At 36.7% G+C, this 19031-nt stretch overlaps 1 protein-coding gene across 6 annotated transcripts in view; it reads left to right on the forward strand.

The window, feature by feature from the left end:
• The window catches only part of PARD3B (par-3 family cell polarity regulator beta), a 1139106-nt gene that overhangs the window by 563697 nt on the left and 556378 nt on the right, over positions 1 to 19031 (forward strand). For 5 of the 6 annotated variants that reach the window (XM_002749672.6, XM_035305418.3, XM_008999274.5 and 2 more), the window contains one exon: positions 14366 to 14454. In XM_002749672.6, the coding sequence (XP_002749718.3) occupies positions 14366 to 14454 (89 nt within the window). Of the gene's footprint in view, positions 1 to 3713; positions 3974 to 14365; positions 14455 to 19031 lie in introns of those variants that run through there. The other variant, XM_078328277.1, reaches the window with a different exon arrangement.

The raw sequence follows: 19031 nt of genomic DNA on the forward strand, positions 1-19031 counted from the left end.
TCATTCAGTAAATATGAGTATACACTATAAACTAAGCCAATAAACCTGAAGCAGACAACTGGAGGTATTTGGACATGGCTTTTTTTCTCCCAACTTTGTAAGCTAGAACCCAGGTCAGTCTTCATGAGGATTTACTGAGTGTAGATCCTGTGCTCTTGGAGCCTGCTGGGATTAAAGGTGGAGAGAGATGGCAGTGACACATATGCTATGGGAAAAGCTTGGCCTGTTAGTGTGGGGAAAGTTTTTATGAAGCTTGTTTGTAGCCTTAAGCAAAAGCAATTAGAACATGTAAATAGTTGACCAATTTCATCCTCTACCAGTTTTCATCCTCTACCTCTTAATTTTTTGGCCCCAAATGATTGCCCAGCTAGCTAAGCCCATTTGGTGACTCTAAATGAGATTCAAGGATTAAACCAGAGATGACATTTGAATTAAATAATCACTGTCTAATAGAAGCAGTTATAAATATGTAAATTTAAAAATCTAATTGGCTGGGCATGGTGGTTCATGCCTGTAATCCCAGCACTTTGGGAGGCCAAGGTGGGTGGATCACAAGGTCAGGAGATTGAGACTATCCTGGCTAACATGGTTAAACCCCATGTCTACTAAAAATACCAAAAATTAGGTGGGCGTGGTGGCACACACCTGTAGTCCCAGCTACTAGGGAGACTGAGGCAGGAGAATCACTTGAACCTGGAGGCGGAGCCATGATCAGTGAGCCAAGATCGCACCACAGGAGTCCAATCTGGGTGACAGAGTGAGACTCCATCTCAAAAAAAAAAAAAGAAAAAAGAAAGAAATCTGATTATAGTACACCTTGGCTACTTCTAATTTTTCTAGTAATTGCCTGGGTAGTGTTAGCAGAAGAGATTTGAGCATTAGAGGTTGAGGTTTCAACCCCCAAAGTAGCCAAAAAATGGAATAGAAGTTAAGAACATAAGACTTCAGTACTTATGGATTCAACATTTGAAATGTTGTACTACATGTAAGCCAAAGGCCAAGAGCTTGTGATAATTCCTAATTTTGCCATGGTACCAAGTGTATGACTTATACTAGGAGGTTTGTATGTAGAATGATGTATTTTCAAGGAGGCTTCAGAAAAGGTTGCAGCTTGGCCACCTCTCACCTTTCTGTAGCTTCTCAGGGAGACAGATGAGGAGGATGGCCACTAGAATATCCTCCCCACATTCACTCAGGCTGCTTGTTGTTGTTTCTAGCAACCACCACCTCCCATATTTAGATATGGTCCCATAGAGCAGTAACTGTTTAAGGATGCATCTATGAAAATATTTATCATTTCAGTGCTGCAAGTCTCTTAGGTTTCTGTCAAAGATATGGGCTTGGATTAGCAGCCACAAATCAGTTCTTAACTGTAGGATTGTAGTCAAGATTTTTGAGTTTAAGAATCTCTGAATTTATAGGCAGAATTGTATATGTGTGTGCATATATATACCTTTACTGGGAGATTAACCACAGTATAATTAGTTTTGCAAACTGCCTTGATAAATAAGGGTTAAGTTCAGTTAGGGTATTTGTTTATACTTGCTGTTACATTTGGAAGTTGGGAGAGGTTAGAGAAAGAATAGCAGTGTGTTTGGGATCTTGCTGGTGCTCAGTGGAGTTGAATTATAGAAAATGCAAAGGGAACAGTGGAGGAGCCATTCATTAGTATCTTCTCTCCAGTCTCTCTGCTTCTTATCCCCCAGAATGGACTCATCAGAGCAAAAAGTCCATATATTCTTTCATCTCTTTCTCCAGTGCTTAGCACTGGAGCAAAAGGGACTCTCAATAAGGGCTTGTGAACTGAGTGATTCCTGTTTTGCTTATGGGTGCTAGCCCTGTTATTTCTCATTCTATGATATATTTTTGTTGAATAATGAGCATTACTCAAAAACTCCTCCCTTGAATTCCCATGTTCAATTTTGCTTTTGATCACAGAGTTCCTAAAGCAGAAGGCTGCTGGAAGGAGAAGGTACTGAGTGAGGTCAAGGTGTAAGATGCCCGTGAACATGGATATCACCCAGGATGATGGTGAAAGATAAGGCATGAGAGAGGGAGAAAATATTTATTAAAATGATGGAGCAAGATGAAGTGCTGGATGACCAACTTGGAAACTGACAGGTGTGGACAATAAGAAAGGAATGTTAAAGCAGCATGGTACAGCTTCCAGAAGAGGAAACAGGAGATCATTATCTAGAAACAGCTCTAGGATGAGAGTGGGCAGCAGGAAGAAGATGATCATGTCTCACTTCATAGGGTTGTGAGGAAGTGGTTTCTATGGGGAGAGTTTATTGTCATTTACATCAACGTAGCAGAGACAGTACTTAAGGAAGTTCTTGAGCTTATGAAAGAGTTTTGGGGCATCTGGGAACAGTGTAAGAGAAGGGTTTGGAGGTATTTGGGAGGTACTGCACCATTGAAGGCTAAGGAAGTGCCAAAAGAAGGAAGAGCAATGGGAGAGGACAGTTGCCCCAAATGTCGTTTCGACCCGTGATTGAGTCTAAAGAAATAAGATAGCTGGAAGAGGAGAGGAATATTGAGCCAGAGGTTCAAAACAGATTTGCTGAGATGGTAGGCCTTGCTCACAGTCTTGCCTCAAGTATAAGGTCCCCATGCTGATCAACAGCCTCTAGTCTGTAGGTTCAGGATCTGGAGTTTTCAGCATGGATGGTTCCTTTCTCAGCTGGTGAGAACGTGATTGATTAATTCAAGCTTCCAGCAACTGTGGAACTTAGTTGGTTTTAAATATTGGTTTAAATATATTTTATAAATAATGAAAGTCATTTTAAATTAAATCATAATAAATAAAATATAGGAGCATATATAAAAAAACATAACCAGGCAGGTACAAATCAGGGCATTCTCTTTTACTTCCATTATTTCAATCCATAAATAAAGATTAGCTTTCAATTGCACTTTAAATTCTCTTGCCAAAGACGCCTCTGGCAATGGTTCCAGCTAGCTTGCAACTTTGAAGGCAAAGACAGTGTCATATTCATCTTTGAGTACCCTCCCCCAGAGTCCAGCACAATACTCTGCACATGGGATCTAGCACAATACTCCAGACATCATAAATATATTTTCTGTTAAAAGTTAAATAAGACCCTTTAAGGAACAGAAACAGATTTCTTTACTCAGTAAACACCTTATAAGTAGAATATCTGTTGTATTTCAGACTTGTGCTAAGTGACAGGGATGCCAAGATGAATGAGACTCATTCCCCACCTCAAAGCTCTCAGAACCAAGCAAGGAAGACAGACCTATAAAGAAAGTGTCACCTACCCCGAGATCAATGAATACCATGATAGAGATTGCACATGGCATGAAAGTGGCACTGAAGAGGGAGATTGAGTCTACTTAGAGTGTTCAGGTAGAAAGTGGCTCATACTGAGTCACATGTGACGGGATGGATGGATATTTGCCAGGCAAGCAATAGTGTTCTAGAAAACTGGTATATCTAGGTATGTGTTGAGCATTGCCCCTTTGCCAGGCACTGTTCTAGGCTTTGGGGTTATATTAGTGAACACAACAGATGCAAATCACTGCCTGCCTACCTGGAGCTTACATTTTAGCTATTGATAACCAATAGATTATTTTAATGGGACAGTGCATCCCTCTACCCCTCAAGCACTGTAAAATTTAAAGTTTAAGACATTTGTATTTAAATAGAAATGCATGGTGTTTTCCTTGTGTGATCAGAATATATTCTGGTCTGGCTATAGCTACTTTTGCAGTCTCTACTAACTCCTTATTGTGTTTCTACCCTTGCTCAAAAAACAAACAAACCTTTTGTTGACTCCTACCCATGACTACAGCTGCTCTCAGCAGTTCAGACCTCTGCACCTCATTTCAAGCTGTGTTTCCACATACTGTAAGAACCCACGATGGTGTAGCCGGCTCTGGATGATGCTACTTCTCTCCATAGAGTTGTTTTTGACTCTTCCACTGTTCCTCCTTCTTCACATAAGTCATGGTAAGGATTGCTTCAAGTGCCCCTTAGGTTGTCTGAAGGAAACTCTTACCCAAATTGTTTATTTTCGGTAAGTCTTATAAGCTGTGAAATTGTTTTTTGAAACCAGAGGCTTCCAATAAAGGTGTCACAAAGTGAAATGCAAGAATGACAAAGTGTTGGCAAAATGATTATGTAGAAAGATTTATGGAGGTCATAGGAGAGGAACAGGTGCAAATGGCAAAGTCAGGGAGGTTTGAATCTGGGTGAGAAGAGGGTGAAATGCTTATAGAGCATAGGAAATAAGAAAGACTTTTTCAAGAAGTCCTTGAACATGCATTTTTCATGAACTAAGATGGCTTGTAAATGTTGTTCTCCATCAAATAGTTATAAAAAAAATTCTTTAACACTCTTTTGCCTTTTTTTCCTAAATGTACTACCAAACTAACCACACATATGAATCAGTGTGCTTTTCTTTTCTTTTTTCTTTTTCTTTTCCTTTTCCTATTCTTTTCTTTTCTCCCTGTGCATGACACAGCTATGCAATTGGTCTGTGGATTCAAAATTTTCTGCAGCATATTTTCATTCTGAAGATTTTCATAGTGAAGACCAGCAGGGAAGTATGCTTGTGTTGGCATGAATGAAATGCATGTGCAAAAATCAACAATTGCTTTAATAATCTGACTTTTTATCTTTATTCTCTCTAAACCAAACCTTGGCTTTTGTATGTATAGTGTTACATCAATGTATATTGAACATTTACTAGAGACAAATTTGATTGAAACGTATTTCAGCCAGCAAAATAAAAGTGGTTAAGGTAGAAATGCTTGGTTGTTGCTGAATTACAGGACTTTTAAATTTTTTCTATTTACCAGCTTTAGGTGATGATTTGGAGTTACAAATGAAGCCCTGGTGTTATATAAATCTCCATTTTGACAGACCTGGATTCTAAATATTTGAGAAGATGGTATAGTTTAAATAGAGATTAAAAGTAAGAAGGATGTTTATAATACCTTTGATCATACATTTTTTGATTTGTCATGATCTGAAGCAGATCTTGTGAAAATTGCTGTGTTTTTCAGTTTCTTCACCCTTTCAGTAATAAACATTATCTTGGTGTATCTAAGTACTAGGATTGAGCAATTTTAAAATATTTAATGATATAGGAAAACTAGGGGAAATTTAGCTGTAACTAGATGTGGGAAATAGTCCAATTATAAATAGAAATTATGATTATAAACATGTTTATATTAGTCTTGTATTTGAAAAAATGTTTTCCACTCTTTTCAACACTTTTGAAATGTGTTATTTGAATATGAGAAAGAAGCAGTGAACAGTAAAAGAAGGGTTGCAGAACTTCTGAACTTCTATGGCTCTGAAGATTTTTAAGCAGCCTTTACTTGGACATAGTTGTGTAGGGAGAAGTACACCCACTGGTGTTAGCTTTATGTTGAAAGATGAGCAGAGCAGATGAAAGGCTGATCTTGACATCAATAGTTATTTTTAATTTTGATACCTCAATGAGGTGGATGAATTTGTTTGGTCCACTCAAATCTCACAAACAAAACAGAATTCTCTTTCTACCCCCTATCACCTCTGCCTCTTTAAATAGCTCACAGCTGGCCTGGCACGGCTCATGCCTGTAATCCCATCAGTTTGGGAGGCCAAGGCAGGCAGACCATGAGTTCAGGAGATTCAGAAATTGCACAACGTGGTGAACAGGGTGAAACCCCGTCTTTACTGGCCAACATGGTGAAACCCCATCTTTACTAAAAATACAAGACTTAGCTGGGTATGGTGGCATGTGCCTGTAATCCCAGCTACTTAGGAGGCTGAGGCAGGAGAATAGCTTCAACCCGGGAGTTGGAGATTGTAGTGAGCTGAGATCTCACCAGAATGAGACTCCGCGTCAAAAGGAAAAAAGAAAAGAAAAGCTCACAGCTGTCTTTTGACATCTGGAATCAGGTCAAATCAACATTTTATACATTTCTACCAAAAATAAGCAATAAAACCAAACACAAAGACAAACTCCAGCAGGTATAGGGTATAATTTCTAAGAATTTTATTATAAAAACTTCACTGATCCTCGAGACCATCCCGGTCAACATGGTGAAACCCCGTCTCTACTAAAAAATACAAAAAATTAGCCGGGCATGGTGGCGCGTGCCTGTAATCCCAGCTACTCAGGAGGCTGAGGCAGGAGAATTGCCTGAATCCAGGAAGCGGAGGTTGCGGTGAGCCGAGATCGCGCCATTGCACTCCAGCCTGGGTAACAAGAGCAAAACTTCGCCTCAAAAAAAATTTCACTGATCTTTTAATATCTAAATCATAATACTGAGAAATCTCATCAAGGAACTCCGTGTGATTATTAGCAATGAGAAGAAAAAATATCCAAGAAAATATCATAGAAAAATAAAAAAGAAATAGGGGTATAGAGGGAAGGTTTTGGTTTCATTTTAGGTATAATTCATGCCATAGATTTGTTTCTCAAAAGTTAGATAGAAATCAGTATGTTAAGAAAGTATAAAAGTGTATCTACTGTGAGAGTGCTTCTCAAGAGAAGTCTTTCCAAGAAAACATTTGGTCAAAGAATACCTCTTAATTGATTGTTGGGGAATTTTTATATGTATATTTATTCAGTTGGAGTTTGCCTGCCTTACTATTTGGTGCATTATGACATTTTATGCTTGGAATGGACCTTAAAAACCTTCTTATCCCCAATATAAAGAAAATAAAAGTGCGGGCTGGGACATGATGTGTCTGGTCATCAGGCAAAGCAATTATAGAACTTATATTAGAATCTGTGTCTCTGTATTAGATTAGAATTAAGTTATTGGATCTTCATCTTCACTTGTTTTTCTTAAATTTATTTTTATTAAACCTATGAAAACCATTCAGCATCTCTTGCAGACACACCAGATGAAGAGGTGTGGCAAACCCTGATTATATTGATTATCAATGGGGTTTAGCCTCTGCAGCACATGATCCACAACTGCGTGATCTCTGTAAAAACAGTCCACTGAAAGTTGTAGACTTTTACTGCATTTTACAAAGTTCAGAGCTGTTTAAACTCAGTCCAGTTTTATCCCATATGCATTCAGGTAATTTATCCGCATGGCTTAGTGTGTGTTTGTGAATGTGCATGTGAACCCTGTGTGCATGCCCTCCATAAGCCGAGGATTTGAGCGAGTCATTTAATGTTAATGATTTTACCTGCTCCCAGGATTAGCAAGGGACTAGTTAGTAGAATATTTATGATCTAATTAATTGTGTTCCAGAAAGTTCTTTTTTATTTTAAAGATGCAATTATTAGAGCATAATCTCTAGAATAATGAAAAACTTGATAGTCTGTATAAAAAATTTCTCTGAATGTTTCATAATATGATATCTTTTCCTTGCCCTGTTTGCCTAAAATCAACAACTGAGAGGCATTACAAGATAAATACAGTTAAAGTGCTTGCTTTTGAACCTAAATATTAGGAGACTAGGGTCCCAAGTAATTTCAGTTCTTTGACCTTCAGTTTCTTCTTCAACAAAATAGTAATCTTTTTGCCTTGCAAATTCAGGCATGACATTGGAATAGGAATGCCAAGAAATCTGCTAGATTGTTGTGGATATACATCTAGTTGTATGTAAAATAGTTTGAGATCTTTGAAAGAAAGGTAAAGTATATATAAGACATTATTACAGGTTTTTGTTGCTTTCATTTAAAAAGAATCCAAAACAAATCATAAGGCCAGCATTCATTAAGTCAGCAAGTATTTATTGTAGTGCACAGAAAGAACACTGAATCGAGTATCAAGAATTATAGATTCTGGCTTTGTCACTAATGCAACATGGAAGAAGAGACTAGTCATTTCAGCTTCCTGAGTCTGAGTTTCCTTACCTGTAAAATGGATGAACTAGCTTTGCTCATCAACACCGTTCTTTCCAGCTTAGTTAATAATTTTTAGGATTTTTCCCGAGTCTCAGATCTGTACTAATTACTGTAAGTCACTGGTTTTTGAAGTCTGGCTCCTGGAATAGCAGTATCAGATACTTGTAGGCCCTCTCGCCTCACGCTAGACCTACTGTAGCAGAACTTCAAGGACTGGCTGTGGGACCTAGCAATTTGGGTTTTTACAAGACTCCAGGTGATTCTTCTGATCCATGTTAAGGTTTGAGAACCACTATTAGAATCAACACAAAAATGAATAAACTCAGTTCTTCTTAAGCAGCTTTTAACTTAGCACTTTTATGTCTCTCATTGTCATGCCAATATCTAGCTGTGTAGGTATAAAATCCACTGATGTGTGTGTGTGCAGTGACTTATAGGCATATTAATTGCTTAGACTGAATCTTTTAGGGATGGTATATTTGAAGTCAACTGAGAGATTTCCAATGGCAAGGCATTGCCAAAGGCATACAAAATATATATTAGGTGAAGTTTGAAAATAACAGTATTTAACAATCACATTGCATGTTAATTTCATGTGTGCTTATCAAATGCAGTTTGTTTTACTTTAGCACAGATATTTTTGTTCTGAAAAGTAAAAACAAATATTCTGGAATTATGCCCAGAATTTTAATTTTAAAATTTACATTATGTTTATGTATGAGCACCAGGCACATAACCTGATGTTCAGATCCTCTCTGTATAATGTTTCTATTACTCTCATTCTAACATTTATGTGCAATTTCAAAAGAAACTTGTAGTTGACTTTTCAGAATGCAAATCTTCTTTTTAAATGCACCTGAGTTTTGGAAACATAATTCAGTTGCAGTTACATTTTATCAGCAAGTGGTTTCAAATGTGGCTAAAATTCATTGAGGGAGGAAAAATTATGGCCATTTATGATCACCTGTAAGTCAGAGGGAGATACCTATTAATAGATGGGACCTCTATTTTAGTTCTCATCTGAGAGATGAAAAACTGAGCAATAAAACTACTTTTAATTTTGTTTTGTAGCTTCAGTAGACCAGGGAAATTCAATGAGAACTTGGAAATGCAATGAGCATTTTATTCCAAAGTGTGTGTATGTGTGTGTGTGTGTGTGTGTGTGTGTGTAAAGAGTGTTGTTTCTTTTTTTTTTTTCTACGAGTGTTAAGTTTCTTTGGACATATATAACCAAGTGATGCTTCATAATGAATACAGGTTTTTGTATGAAATCAGTGACTGGTACTAACTGTGAAATATGCAATGATATCCTGATGCTGATGCTGTGATCACCCCTGGAGAGACTGTTTGCCGTCTTGGTGCCTGGCCCTTTTCATCCAGCCTGTGAGAACTTGCAGTTGTTAAAGCTAGTGCTAACCAAATGTAAACACCTTTACTTTCCAGCTGTTGCTAATTGGTTTGGGAATAATTATGGAAGTGTTGATTTTAAAGCTAAAAATAGTGTGGTGATGTTTAAATCCAACTCATTTTGGCTGTCAGAAATGCTCCCGTGATCCTGAAAGTGTTACTAAAAACGTTCGCTTTAAAAAAATGGTAGTAATTATACTTGTCTGTTGTGAGAGCCACATATGATCTGCTTGCTCCCTGCTCTGATGAAAGTGGTAAACAGCAAACTTCTTAAAGGTCACTGACCAGTTGGCAAGAGACAATCTCCTACTGAACTTTATTTTAGAGAGCAAAGACTTGTCATGTGGGCAAAAGTGGAGACAAAATAAATTTTGAAATAGCTCTATACCTTGTATTTCATACAGCTGATTACATCCTTCTATGTTAACATTAAAAATAGAAATTCTAATAATTATATTAATAAAAGTAATAATAGAGCTTCCTTCCAAAACTATTATGTTTTCTAGAGGCAAGTTGGAGGATTTGAAATCACATAATTTACTGTTTCTCAAACGTGAAGCCAAAGAACTATGGTCGCTGTTTGGCATCAATTGTTTATACCTCTGGTTCTTCATAATTAGGGTTATTTTTGTGCCTTTCCTTCCAAATTTAAAAGCCATCTTACAGATTTTCTCAAAATGGTTTACATAAGGAATGAGGAAAAAATAGTTTCATTTTTAGACATGTACAATTGCATGACTCTTCATTTTACCATGTAATTTAGTGAAGGAAAAGCTTAAGTATTCTTAAGTTATTGTTTGTCAATTATTTTGTAGTTTTTGGAAAAAATGATTTTGTGTACCCTGTTAAAAGCTGCCATTGTCAATCAACACTTCCATCATTATTCCCAAATAATTATCGACACTGCACAGTGCTAATGTTGCTGAAGTCAATTTGAAATTGGCTCTATGTCCTTATAAGATACCAAAGCATCTGTCTGCCTGCCCCATCTTGAGAGAATATCAAAGAATTCTGTTAGTGCAATATATGGAAATGATCTTGGCAAGTGACAAACACTGCTCATTAGTTGAGATGATCAACTATAGTTACTACCCCCTTTTGATAGGTACGGCAAGGCAAAGTGTTTTTGATGTTATCTTAATAGTAATAGGACTCTTGTCTTAGAGATATAAGTCGGTGAATGTGGATTCTTTTTAAAGTCATGTTATTCACATGATTTCTCCAAATGTGTAGTCAGAATTATCCTTGAGCAGATTATGACATTGTAATAGTCCCAATATTGCTTTCAAATTGTAATTGACATTTCCATATACTCAGAGCATTAAGCATGTTGTTGGTATAAATAGAAACTTTACTTGCTATCTAACTGGAACTAGATGAAAAACTCGTTTTTTAACGTTACATAATGTTTATTTGAGCCAGAAAGTGTGTTATTTTTCTGCCTTGTTAGGGATCAACAAAAAAGTTCCATTGGGATTATGGTTCAGAGGCAATAATAATTATATAAAACTTTGTAGAAAATATTACAGTTTTTTTTTTCTTTGCCACCCTGAGGATACATCCCATATAGAATTATAAAACTAGCCAGACACGGTGGGCGTGTCTGTAGTCCCAGCTATTCAGGAGGCTGAGGCTGGAGGATCTCTTGAGTCCAGGAGTTCTGGACTGTAGTGCACTATGCCGATCGGGTGTCTGCACTAAGTTCGGCATCAATATGGTGACCTCCCGGAAGCGGGGTACCACCAGGTTGCCTAAGGAGGGGTGAATCGGCCCAGGTCAGAAACAGAGCAGGTCAGAATTATAAAACTAAAAAGAATATTCATTTTAATTAACTGCCACTGTTAACTGTTCATGGATTAAGAGACTTTATGATGCATAGATGATGATATTCTCCAAATTGATCTGTATATTCAGTGCCATCCCTAGCAAAACCAACTGTTTTTTTTTTGCAGATATTAACAAACTGATTCTAAAATTAATAGGGAAATGCAAGAGACCCAGCATAGCCAATGCAATCTTGAAAAATAAGAATGAATTTGGAAGACTCATGCATCCTGATTTCAAAATTTAGTACAAAGCTGCAATAACTGACTGTGTTATACTGACATAGAATAAACATGTATAGATCAAGGAATAAAATACAATTGAGGATCCAGAAATAAACTCTTACATTTTTGGTAAATTTTTTTTCTATAAAGGGTGTCGAGACAATTCAATGAATAAAAAATAACCTTTTCAATAAACGATACTAGCACAACTAGATATCCATATGCAAAGAATGAATTTGAACTCCTTCCTCACACAATATGCAGAAATTAACTCAAAATGATAATAGGCCTAAATGTGAGAGCTAACACTGTATAAAATTCTTAGAATATGACAAAGCTGTAAATCTTTGTGAACTTGTATTAGGCAGTATTTTTTAGATACAACACCAAAAAACACAGGCAACAAAAAAATTAATTGGACTTCATTAAAATAAAAAACTTTTTTGGTTTAAAGGACACATCAAGAAAGTGAAGACAACCCAAGGAATGGGAACACATATTTGCAAATCATATATTGAATAAGTAATTTGTGTATGGAATATTTAAAGAACTCTTTACAGGTCAATAATAAAAAGGCAAAGACATTTCTCCAAAGAAGATATACAAATGGCCAATAATCACAGGGAAAGAAGCTCAACATCATTAGTCATTACAGAAATGCAAATCAAAAATATAGTGACATACCACCTAGTACCCATTAGGATGAATAAAATAAATTAAAATTTTAAAAATGGAAATAAGTAGTTGCAAGTATAGAGATGTTAGAACCCTCATGCATGGCTGGTAAGAATGGCAAATTATTCCAACATGTGGGAAATAGTGTAGCAGCTCCTCAAAACGTTAAACATGGAGTTACCATATGACCAACAATTCCCCTCCACAGTATATGCCTAAGAGAACTGAAAGCATATGTTCACACAAGAACTTGTACCCAAATGTCATAGCAACATTATTCATAATAGGGAAGAATGGAAACAACCCAAATGCTCACCAGCTGACGAATGGATAAACTAAATGTGGTATATCCATAAAGTGGAATATTGTTGGGCCATAAAATGGAATAAAATACTGATACATGCCACACGTTGCCGAGCATTTGAAAACATTATTCAAAGTGAAAGAAGCCACGTGTCTTATGATTCTGTTTATATGAAATGTCTGAAATAGGCAAATCCTTTGAGACAGAAATTAGATTAATTATTGACAGGGTCTGTTGGGGAAGGGAAGGGTTAGGAATGACTGCTAATGGGCTTGGAGTTTCTTTTTAGGGTAATAAAATGTTCTAATGTTAGATGGTGATGGTTACAAAACCCTGAATATACTGAAAACCACTTAATTATACTATTCAAAATAGTGACTCTTACGTAAATTGTACATCAGTAAAGCTGCTGTAAGAAATAAAAATGATCTTAAACCAGTCCATTAGATGATTGTGGCTGCAGCCTCATAGATAGGGGGAGGCAAACGCACAAGAGCTCCAACCCTAGAACTGCCCAGCTAAGATACTTCTAAATCTCTGACTCACAGAAACTATGAGAGATAATAAATGTTTATTTTTTTAATCTATTAAGTTGTGGGATAATTTATTATACAACATTAGAAAATTAATACAATGAACTCTTGGTGTTATGTGCTTGATATATAGAGAGCCAGACACAAATTCATTCCTGTGTAAGAGAGACAGATAAGAAAGTTAATGATTTTGGCAAAAATGAGGTCATCAAATATCCTGACATACATGATAATCACAGGTTCCAATATTATGTTAAATTTTTCTACCTAAGTGTTTTTGTAACCTGCCCAAACCTGTCTCCATTTATCTGTAAGCATATATCAAGCCCTTCATAATATGAATGTTTGAAAGCTTTCAAAAACATTCATCTTTTAAGATTTGATACCTTAAACCATCACGTGTTCTTTAACCTTATGGAAATTCTTTCTCTTCTTATCTATGTGAAGAGGAGAAAAATAATGTAAAAATCTAGCATAGACCAAGTCTTTCACAAAACTACCAACCCCTGCATGAAATGTTGCTACTCAATCTCAAAGTGACTTTTTTTTTCACTCAGTTCACTACAACAAAGTGCTTCTGTTGCAGTTGTGTCTCATTTTCTTTAAGATAGTAACCTAATTTACTTACGCCCAGCCTCTTAAGCTCATATGTTGTCTTACTTTGTTGGAATAATGGATTTGGATGCATGAATGCTGTTTATAGGTGTGGATTTTTGCTAGTGGGTCTTTCTGTACCTGGTTTGTTGCTTTGATGAAATCAGGGTCCATGTCTAACAATATTTTTTTTTTGACTCTGCTTTTGAAGAGAGGGCTATCCACAGGATTATTCCCTGTTAGAGAACAGCTCTGAGGCCTAATATCTTCCATAAGGAAGCAGCAGCATCAGGCACTCGTTCTAGAATCCATCCTGTCCTCTGCTTCTCTGGGTAACATCCAGTACAACTTTACCACTGTCCTGGAGTGCAGGACCTCTCTGACCCTCTAACCTTTCTGTAGTGGGAGCCTGTTTACGATTTTAGAAATTAAACGGGCAATTTGAGTTTTTCTCTGGGAAGATTATCCTCAGAATCAAATTTTATGACAAAGTAAGAATTCTGGATTTCTTCTTCCTGCAGTGTTTCTGCCTCACTTTGACAGAGGTGACCTAGCCAGGCAATGGTTTTTCATGGATTTTGCTTTCTTTATATTTTAATGTTGTGAGTGGCCAGCAAGTATAGTCCCTCAAGGCTAATATATCACCACCTATCACTAGAGCCTCCACTTTGGTATTCTTTTCCTTCCTGGTTTAAAACAGTCCCAAAAGCCTATGGCTGAGTAGCAGGGAGTTAAATGAAGTACTCCAAAGCTCTTAACATTGCCTTGTGTGGATGACCCATTTGAGCATTTCAGAAACCAAATAGGAGAGAACAGAACATTGAAAACACTGAAACCTGCCTCCAGTTTTCAAAGAAATTAGAGCATAATGTATATATCCAGCATAAAGCCATTTACTCTCCCATATTGAGATATTTTATTCAGATTTTCAATTCAATATGCATAGCATCACATGCTTACAATTTTGTTTCACTCTAGGATTCCACACAGAACTTGGAAGACAGAGAAGTTATGAATGGTGAACAGACAGAACTAGTTACATCGCCAAGAACTAAGGACACATTGAGGTATTCTCTTCATGCAAATAAAAATATCTGATTTATTTCAATTTGATGTGTTTTTAAATGGTTTATAAGTGTTCTTATTTTACAAGAAAGATTAGGGTAAGTACAACTGTGGAATGAAACATGTTCCAAATCTAACAGTTAATTCTTCTTTTCTAGTGTTTTCTTTATATGAGAATTTATGGACAAACATATATACAAATGATCCTTAAGCCATCCAATACTCCTGTGTACCCAGGATTTCTTAATTACTTTTTTCTCTCCTCAAATAGCAGTTTCTGAAATGAACATTTCAGAGGTCATTGTTGTGGTTTTACTTTGACTTTAGCTCTTTGAAAGTGCCAAATCCTAGCCACTAGACCACCAGGGAACCTTAAATTTAGCTCTTTGAGTACTTTGTTTTGTGTTTTAATAACCCTGCAATATTTTACTTATTGGGTGGTGTAAAATGAATACGGGTGATGTAAAATGAACCCTGTCCATGAACAAGGATTTTTCATGTTCTTAATGAAGGCAATTTATTTGCTTCCATGTTTCCCCATACTTTCTTTGCTTTGCAGTGATTTTCAGTTCAGTTTTAGGTAGTGCCTGGGTTCAGATCCCAGCTATGCCTCTTTACTAGTCCTATGAGCTTAGACAAGTTACTCATTTTTCGTTCCCTTAGTTTCTGGTCTGTAGAATGGAACCTTATTCAGAGGGGTACTATGAGTATTAAATGAGTTAATATATGTAGAACATTTTGCACAGTGTTGGGGTTAGGATAAATCCTGTGAGTATTTGCTGCTACTTCTGTCATTAATATCGTATCATCTCTATTATTATTCTAATCATTTTGTTTAGGGCATTTCAAATTTGGCATTAGGTAAAGCTGCTGAAGTTTATAATTATTCATTCAGTAGACATATTCCTTTCATTGAGTCCAGTTACTAATTGGTACCAAACAATTAGCATGAAATTAGCTTTCTAAAACATAGGTGATCATCTTTTGTCACGTGCTTTACTGTGTGGATTCTCCTCAAACTTATTTACAACCACATGACCATACTTTTTATTTAGATTGTTTATTTGACTGATGAGCTGCACAGTATTAAAAATTTGATACAAACCAGGCTAGGTGGTGCATGCCTATCATCCCAGCTACTTGAGAGGCTGATTCACAGGATCACTTGAATGCAGGAGTTTGAGTCCATCCTGCAACACAGGGAGACCCTCCCCATCTCTTAAAAAAAGGAGGGTTATGGGGCTAGGAGTCATAGAAAATCTTCAAAGCACTGTCTTTTCAGAAACTTAATAAGATTGTTTCTGGAGGTAGACATAATGAGTGTAATGCTCTTATTCTATTTGGCTTTAATTTCACTTATTTCAATGTTAGCTTTTTGAAAAGATTGTTAATATCTTGGCCAGATGCTGTGTGAATAGCATCACAGAGTCAACAATGATTTGGCTTATGACAATATGAACAAATTAGCTAAGCTTTCTTCAGCTACAGGGAATTGGGAGAAATAGTGTGTAGGAACTTAAAAATATATATGTTGTTTAGTTAAAACATGTATATGTTTATATGTACAATTTTATTATCAGAACAGGCTTTTCACATGAGTTTTCTTATCACTTTTAATAAGTTAAAGAACTGCAATTCAGAGCAATTAAGTAACAGCCACAGACTTAATTGACACCCACCACTCATGTCTACAAAGCCACTGTTTCAAACATTCCTGTTGCGTGTGCGTTCCCTGACACCTTGGTGTTCTATTTCATACTACCTGACCAACGCTAGGAAACTTCTCTTATAAAAGGCAACAAAAATCAGTTTTATGTCAAATTCCGAAAGTAGAGTGAGTGCAATGCCCAGAACTTTAAGACCCTGGAGTGGGAAAGGATGATAACAATCTTAATATCATTGAATGCATGGGGGAAAGCTTGGAGGTTACGGTTCTAAGAAAGGACATTGATTCTAGCTGGTATGAGATGAAAAAAACAGTTGAAGTGAAATTAGGAAGCCAATTATAGCTGAGTTACGTGGTCCATATGCTCCTGGGGCAGAAAGAATCTCATATCCCACAGGGCTTGGCCCACGCATAGGACTTTGGGCACACATCCACATAGAAGCTAAGTAAATTATTTGCAGTCTATCTCAAAATGTCTTGAAACTATTTCATTTTCATAATCATTGCTTGAGCTTTTGTTACCTCTCAGCTACACCATTATGATAACCTACTAACTTCCTTGTCAAATATCAGTTTCTCCTAATTCTACTTGATCTCACATATTACTGTTGGATACAGTTTTTTAAACCACATCATTTATGAAACCATTCCTTAGTTCCAAACCTTTTGGATTTAGATAAGTCCTGGGTTTGAGCACTAGCTCTGCTACTTACCACCTGTTCAATCTTGGACAAATTAAATTACTTCTTTAACTTGTATCTTCATAGGAAAATGGGTGTCATGGTCACATAGGTTATTGTGAAAATTAAATGAGATATAGTACAGACAACTGACTTAGCACAATGCTAAATGAAAGGCCGGATAAACATTAATTGCTATTGCCATTATCGTTATCATTTTTATACAGATTGTAGTTTATTGTAACTGTCTTTCATTCTCCCAAGCAAGACTGAATCCTCCAAAGGATTCCTGACACCTAATACAGGTGTTAGAATATAATAGGGACCTATTTGTTGAGCAAATGACTGAATGGATACAATACACTGCTCCACAAATTATAAGCATAACTGTTAACTGCTCACCCATTATTAACACATCTTTATTTAAAGAAAAATAACATTTAAAAGACATTTCCAAATAGTCTTACAATACACATCTCTTCCAAAGCACCACTCAACTTACTTTGATCTTAAAAGACAATGAAACAAGAGGTTTGGTGATTTTTTAAAAGAATTATACTTTGAGCTTCTATTTAAATAGCAAGCAATATGTGCTATTTAAATAGCAAGCAATATGAGACCTCCACCTCATCCCTAATTCCTATCTCATTTCTGACTCTGCCTTATCACTCCACTCCCACTACCCAAATAAGCCTTCTTCCAGACTTGCCTTTTGTTTCATGCTTAAACTGCCAGCACATTTTATCCTATCCTCTGCTGTGTCCACGATAGCTGTTCATTGGTTAAACTGTGTGCAGAGCACATCTCATAAAATGTGGGACATTTCCCCATGTTTTGATGCTTTATTCCTGTAGTCATTACTCAAGCCTCTATTACTCTATTAATTGCAGCTAGATTATTGCAATAATTTGCTAATTCCTGCCCCAAGTACCAATTTCTCCCTTGTTGTTCCCTTTTCCAATTGATCCCACTTATCACTGCATAAATATTTCTAAACCATAGCATTTATCACACTGTTCCCTAATTCTAGAACCTGTAGTGACTTAATTTTCTGCAAATTAGGTATACATTTGCCAACCAGAAATTTAACACACCACTCTGAGATTTAATCTCAAGCTAATGGTTGAATCTGTCTCCTGTACACAGCACCTTTTTCTTCCCTCTTTTTTATCCCTTCTTCCTCCTCTTATTCTCTCTCTCTCCCACCTCTCTCCCTCCCTCCCTCTAATATTACAGCCAATTATGTTCACAAACTATCTTTCTTCAATATCTCCATCTGGTTGACTTTCTCTCCTGTGCATGCCTACTCCATCCCCTCACCTACATTTTCTAAAGGAAGACCCATTTATCCTTCTTCAGGAAGAGATTCCTAATCTCAGTTTCCCTTCCTAAGCCTGCACGCTCCTTTTCTGAAACATATCACAAGGTCCCTCCACTTTGAAACTGCACTTTGGTTAGGTGGTTAAGAACCCTGCTCTGGAGTGCAATAAGTCCCTATTTGAGTCTCGATGGCTCTACTTTATAGGAATGATATGATGTTGGACAAACTATTAAACTCTCTAAGCATAAGTTTACTTCTAAAATGGATGTAATATGAATGTTTACTTTATAGATTTAATATCAGCACATGATATAATGCCCAGAAGAAGGTTGGCACACTGCCTCCCAAGTGAGAGCTTACATTCACTGAGAATCTGCTACTGTGACCTATTGCCTTCTATTTTTTTAAATTATCTGTCTCAACCCTCCCCTTAGATTATAAACTCCTAAAGCATTGATTTGTCCTTGTTCTTTCCTTGTGGAACTTCCCCAATGAAACAACTCAATTAATTCAACTTTGTTGAATTCAAGGAAATAAGTGGATCTCATCACCAACAACAAAGTCTTTGATGGATTTGTACTTAGTATGTTTGCATCCTCAAGATGTTTCACCATCAAGTAGAGTTCAAGGTTGTCTGCAGACTCTTCCTGGAGGTTTCCCTCTGTAGTTCGTCTGTCATACCATTGCTTGCCACAGATCTGCGAATCCGTCCTTGCAGAAAATTAACTAACACCCACCCAGGTGCTGCAGCCCTTTGTCTTCTCTCTGCATGTTGGCAATCTGACTGCAAAGAAAATGTGTTCCTCAATCCTGTGGTATTTAAGGCTTTTTAAGAAAGTCTTACTGAGGAAATCAATAGAAAAAAAAAATGGGAAAGTTTGATATAGATTATTCTTTTAGTCTATAAGCTTG

This window comes from Callithrix jacchus, chromosome 6, assembly GCF_049354715.1.
Source record: "Callithrix jacchus isolate 240 chromosome 6, calJac240_pri, whole genome shotgun sequence".
In the NCBI taxonomy this organism is placed as follows: domain Eukaryota; kingdom Metazoa; phylum Chordata; class Mammalia; order Primates; family Cebidae; genus Callithrix; species Callithrix jacchus.